This window comes from Barbus barbus (assembly GCF_936440315.1).
Source record: "Barbus barbus genome assembly, chromosome: 12".
Classification (NCBI taxonomy): Eukaryota; Metazoa; Chordata; class Actinopteri; order Cypriniformes; family Cyprinidae; genus Barbus; species Barbus barbus.
This window is the reverse complement of record NC_136740.1, coordinates 18,684,857-18,690,856: the sequence shown is the minus strand read 5'-3', so window position 1 is coordinate 18,690,856 and position 6,000 is coordinate 18,684,857. Positions and strand designations below refer to the sequence as shown.

Sequence of the window (6,000 nt, the reverse complement as noted above, 5' to 3'; positions counted from 1 at the left end):
AACCATTCCACACACTGCTTCCCCTTATGGCTCATCCTAAAGGTAGCCTGGCTTACCGGATATCTGTATGGATCCTCACTGAGAACAAAAAAAAAATAAAAATCAATCAATTGAGTCTCTCAAAATCATAAGGAGGCTGTCAACTCACTTCTGATCCACTAAGGCACAAACCAGTGTCAGTCAGAGAGGCAGCAGTCAAACTGTGACCATCCATCGGTCTGTCCTGTATGTTCTTTTTACTTCCCATGTTTGTATTTTCCAGCAGCCTAAGAAACAACCAAAAGTGCTTGCTAATGAAGGTTGCAATTCTGTATTGTGTAGGACACTTTGTGTCCTATAATCAACCCTAGACCATCGTTGCAACCTTTTGTTATCTCTTAGCATTTCCAACATGAAGTGCACTCAAAAGAGAAACCCATTCCACTCACTGAAATGTTACTGAAGGCTAAACAACTCACTTTGTCAGCTTCTCAGAATATTTTTACAAGAAAATTTACCACTGGATTTGCAATCATGGCACCTGTCCAGCAGGACACAACTTTGCCTTCATTACTCTGTGTTTATTAAAGGACAGGCCCAGCACAGTTTGAGTTTGGAGATATGAATCACCAATCTGTTTAGTGCCATTGAGCAACTGCAGAGTAGAGCTCTTGCTTGCCAGAGCAGACGACTCGTACCGGAGAGAGTTAATTAGTGCAAATGCACAGTTGTGTTATTGGGCCACTGCTGGCAATGAGAAGCATCATTAACACAAACTCCCAGTCCCTTAGATCTGAGAAGTGAAGCACTACTCATTTGAAGTGAAGGTGTGGTAACATTCACTGAATTTGACATGTATTACGCCATTTTCTGGAGGGTTTTTAGAGGTGGATAAATGCCAATTCAGCCACAATCCTCCTCCAGGCAAAATGCCAATCGCTACTCCATGTCTTTCAAAGCCTAAAGGTCCTGAACCTTCTAGACCTCAAAGACAATAGTAATGACAAAACTGTCATTTCTCAGAATGACATTTAATTTATTCTTATTCCCATGACATTATCTTACAGATGAAAGTATGTCTGGCGCTACCAAAATAAGAGTGAATAAAAACCATCTTATACATGTATGAACAATCAAGTGCATGTTATTCGTTATTACTTACATTACAAAGTATGAATACATAAATACAGTTCAAGATTTTACACTTTAAATATATTGAAAAAACATTATTGCATCTCCACATTACAGCTGAGCAAGTACAAACTTACTCTATCCTACTAAACAACACAGAAAAAAAAAGAATTAAAAATGGGCCATTTTAACCAAAGTGGTGAACACTGCTAAATCCATTATGAGATACAATAGCTCAATCAAATGCTGTATTTCTGCACCAAATAATCATGTAAATTTGCATATTCTAAAAAGAATATTTTAATGAAAAACATTTTTCTGAATTTTATTCTGAATTTTCATGTACAGTTTGCTTAGTTTAAGGTTGCTCAAGGATATCTCCCCCAGTTCTTCATAAATAAAACCCTTTGAATACTTGCTGGGTAGCATAACTGTAAAAAAAATGCTAATTATACTTATTACTAATTGAAAAAGTCATCTAATTTGACTTCAGGTTATGCTTAATTTCAGCCAACTGCTGATTGGGCTCAACTGCTGATAAATCACAGTGCAGTGAGGCAGGAGAGGTTCATCTGTGTGTTGATGCAGGGAGATGAAGAATATATGAAGAATGGAACAGTAAACAACAAAGTAAAAAGTCCCGCTATCTTTGAGTCGAGACTGCAACACACACAGATGAAAAAAAAAAAAAATCACTACTCAACAGGAACTTTGGCTGAAAGTAGAACCTAAAGATCATAAAGTTCACAGCACACTTGGAGGGGTCTTGTAGAACATTTAAAGTCAAAACTATATTCTATATTTCTTTCCTTTCCCCTCTCGTTCTGACCAGAGCTAGCTGGTTGGTCCAGGGTGGTGCTGAAGGTCTTGGCTGTGAAACAGAGGGTGTAGTAGGGGGTGGATCTGCAGAGTGCTGGCAGCAGCAGCAACAGCAGCAGCAGCGGCAGCAGCCATGGGCATTGGACTAAGCATCGTGGGGAGCAGAGAAGCAGGAGGCAGGGGGTGGAGAGTCAACCCACGAACATGATGGTGAGGGTGAACTGGGTGGAGGGATGAGGCTGGGATCAGGTGGAGGGGTTGAGCTGCCAACACAGTAGCAGGTGGTGCTGGAAAAAAAGCAGCAGGAATTGGATTAACAAAATGGGCCTGAGAGAGAGAGGGATGAAGGGGAGGCAGCAGGGCAGCAGGGGAAGGGTGTGGAGTAATAGAAGAGTGTGGAGAAGAGGGCTGGAATATGCTGTATGGCAGACAGGCTGAAAGTGTAGTCTGGTTGGGTGGCTCTGAAGTTGGTACTGGTAAATGGGTCATGTCCGCAGAGACTTCCTCTTGAAGATGCTGCTGCTGCATGTGCTGCTGGGCCTGGAGTTGAAGCAATCTGTACTTCTCAATCTCATCATCAGTGAAGGTGATTGGTTGCTCCGAAAGCGGAGGGGTGGTACGTTTTGGACAATGAATCCCTGCAATTTCTGCATTGTCCTCTTGGTTTCTGATGTTGAGTTTTTGGGACAAAGTCTTATCTGGATTCAGATCTAAAGCAGCACAGGTTTCTGTTGATCTATCTCCGTTGGCAGTTTCAAGACAAGCTTGGGATGTACTGGGATTTTGCCCATCCTTGTATTGTAAGTGTTCTGGAGTATTATTGTCAATCTGAGGTATAACTTGTGGATTTGATGGAATAGTTGAACATGTTTGAACCTGGTTATTAATACTGGCACTTGCATCTTTATTAACCCTTATTTTTCTTGCCCCTTTCTTAATAGAGGGTAATTTACCAATTAGTGGAAACAAGAGAGCAACATTTGCTTTCTTTACTTTAGGATCCTTCTCAACCAACTGGTCTGGCACTGAGCTAGATTTGTCTGTAACATCATCTATCCCAACACCTGATTGTAAGGATGTAGGCTGAGCTGCATGGTTACTTGTAGCTAATGGCGGTGAATGACTCCTCTTTCTAAGAAGAGAATGGGAGGATTTGGTCTTGATCAATCTCTCGGATGGCCATCCAGAATGACTGCAATGTTTCTGGCTCTGTCCAGTAGGAGATGGCCTAATATGGGAATTAGACAACCAGTGCCCACTAAGATCAGAGATGCTAGTGCTACTAGAGGAACTGGGGCTACAAATGGACACTGGCTTGTTATACAACCTGTCTTCGCTTCTTTCAGGACTTGACCAAGGAAGTTCTTCTCTCTCCCGGTGCCTCCTACCTACAGGGCTAAGCCTTTCGTACCACCAGTCCCTCACATCCTCTTGAGGTTCAGGACTGTCATAAACTCTGTAAAACATCTGCCTTCCTGTATGTTGAATTCTGTGCTCTCTGTATTTATAGTCCTCAAACCTTTTGTGCTGTCTGATGCTGTACCTCTCATGCTGATCTGGGCTGTTACAAATTGTTGAGAACTTTCGTTTATTGTAGACATAAGAGTCTGTGTAATCCAAGCTTTCTCCCGTATGTTCAAAATCTCTGCATGGACTGTAACTGTAGTGAGGATCATTGTAACAGGAACTTCTAATGCAAGATCTGGACTGACTGTACTCCTTTCTCAAAGGGTACAGATAGTTTGACCTTGGTGAGGTGGAGCATCTCCCCGTGTGGTACACAGGCCATTCCCCATCTGAGTTCAAGTCTGACAGGCCACTCCATGACCCAGATTTGTCACTGGTGGGAGTTGAGGCAGCATCCCTCTTGGAGTCATAGGTGTTGTCATACCAGCGATAATTATTCTCTCTTCCTGTCGTGTTGTGAGAAGAATATGGCAAAGGCCTTCGCCTTACCAAGCGCAGCGCAGACACAAGCCCCCTCATCGTTTGACATTTCTTCCTTTTACGTGCCGGGGTGGAAAGCGAGCTTACAACAATGCTTTTGAGGCTGTGCTCTGGGGTGTCACTTTCATTTGAAGTCTCATCTCTCACTGATCTTTTCCTCTTCCCCAGCTTGTGCCTCCTCTCAGTGCACGCTTGCTTGTTTTGTGACGTGTCGTTTGGAGTGCTTTGGAATTCAAAGTGTCCTCTAGCTTCTGTCTGCGAGCAGGTTTTGAATGCGCAGTCCGCTTGCCGTATCCTGACAGCATCTAATTTACGCCTACGTTTTTTTCCCTTTCTCCTGTGTTTCAGTCTCTTTGGTTTTAAAATGCCTAATTTAACTCCAGGAACATCCTGTGTTTGTGGCCCAGCTCTGTCATTCTGGCCTGCGATAACACCAAGATCTGTCTCCTCAGCCTTTGTGCTTTTGACTTTGCTCTCCTTGTGTTTGAAATAGTAGTATAGAGGGTTACAGCTATAAGATACGTGTGGCTCGCTGGACGTGTACTGCACCATCTCAAAGGGCCATTTTGTCACACTTCCATCCTTGCTGACTACATTAAGGAAAGAACCTGTATTTTCATCCTTACACACTTGGTGTATTTTATACTCCTCTGTCTTTTTTTCTGATATACAGTTCTTCTCATTTTGCATAATACCCTGTTCGCTGCTTTTCTTTCTATGGTGGTGTGAGCCTTTGTGTATTTGAGGCTGGCCTTGGGCCATGGTGTCCTGTCCATCTGTGTAAACAGTAGGGCCGGGGCACTTGAGGCATCCTCTCTCCTCTGATCCCCCATAAGCCCCCTCTGCCCTGGGCCTCTGCCCCCCATCAAGCAATCTGTCCTCTGAGCATTTGTCTGCTCCAGGACTTTGTGTGTCAGGACACCCAAGCTTCTCTGGCTCACTTGTGCTGTAGTTTGTCTGAATTTCAGGGCTTTCCACATGTTCTGCTTGTGCTTCCATTTGTGGTGTTTGAGAGTCTCCATCCGCCCATCCCAGAGTCGGTGGATCATGGGATAGATCATGGTCATCATTACTTGGGGTTCTGGGTGAGCTCGAGCAGGACCAGAGGGCCTCTAGGGCGAGTCTGTGCCTATGGCGCTGGAGCTCTTGATAGTCACTGGTCTCCTCAAGTCCATCACTGAACACAGACGCACAGGAGTCAAGCTTCATTTGAGCTCGCCTAGAGAAACAGAACGAGACCCCTGCCCTGGGGTTCCGGTGTCCTGCAGAGGATTTTGTCTGTGAGGGGTGCTTTTCGTGACATAGCTGCTGATGTGTGGGTATACGAGTGGAGGACAAGCCCCTCATAGAGACATTTGTGGAGATGGGAGTTGAGTCTTGGACCGAGGATACTGTTGGTTTTGTGTCAAACTTGCTATTACCAGCCGAGGGGATTTTAACTTGATTCTTATTCTTGTTTGTAGACCTTAACTTTGGACTTTTCCTGTCATCACTGTTAGCAAGAACAGAAGACAGTGTTGTTATTAGGCAGAACTGAAAGATCTAATTTCTCTTTAAATCTAGCATGTGGTGCATGCTTACATTATATCAAATTGATGTTGTAAGTATACATACCTGTCTCTTTGCTGTTTAAGCTGTGCCAGCTGGTGCAGTCGTTTCAGAGCTCTCTTCTGCTTTTTCTCATCCTTCCAGGACTTGGAGGAGACATTCCTTGCAAATTCTCTCTGCTTCAACTCTTTCAGCCTCTGTCAGACAAAACAGGCATAAACAGATGAGAAAGTCTGGAAACCTTTCCATGAAAAGGCTTTCCATGAAAACAACATTTGTTTGGCTTGGATAAAAGCCCTAAAGAAGGAAAGTCAGGAGGAAAAGAAACATCAATCTAGGTCTAACCTGGGGTTAAAACTGGGGCAGAACAATCCTTAATAGCCTTACGACATGATTTGAAAGAGAAACAAAAAGATTTCTAACACTTCTGTTAACAGAGACTGTACAGTCCGTCAATTTCCCACATAAAAGACTCCTTTGAAATGACACAGACCACACCGATGGATGCCTGTCTATTTATCACTTCATCCCTTTAGGGCAGAGAAGAAAAAATCGAAACAAAGTAAACAGAAAATC

The 6,000-nt window shown here is 43.5% G+C and overlaps 1 protein-coding gene across 1 annotated transcript in view; it reads right to left on the bottom strand.

Annotated features, from left to right (window-relative positions):
* Positions 1–1,944: 1,944 nt before the first annotated feature.
* LOC306878449 (zinc finger protein 804B-like) overlaps positions 1,945–6,000 on the bottom strand; it is a gene marked incomplete at both ends in the record, with an annotated part of 127,761 nt that continues 123,705 nt past the window's right edge. The window contains 2 exons of the mRNA XM_079430807.1: positions 1,945–5,368; positions 5,491–5,621. Of these exons, the coding sequence (XP_079286933.1) occupies positions 1,945–5,368; positions 5,491–5,621 (3,555 nt within the window). The remainder of the gene's footprint in view (positions 5,369–5,490; positions 5,622–6,000) is intronic.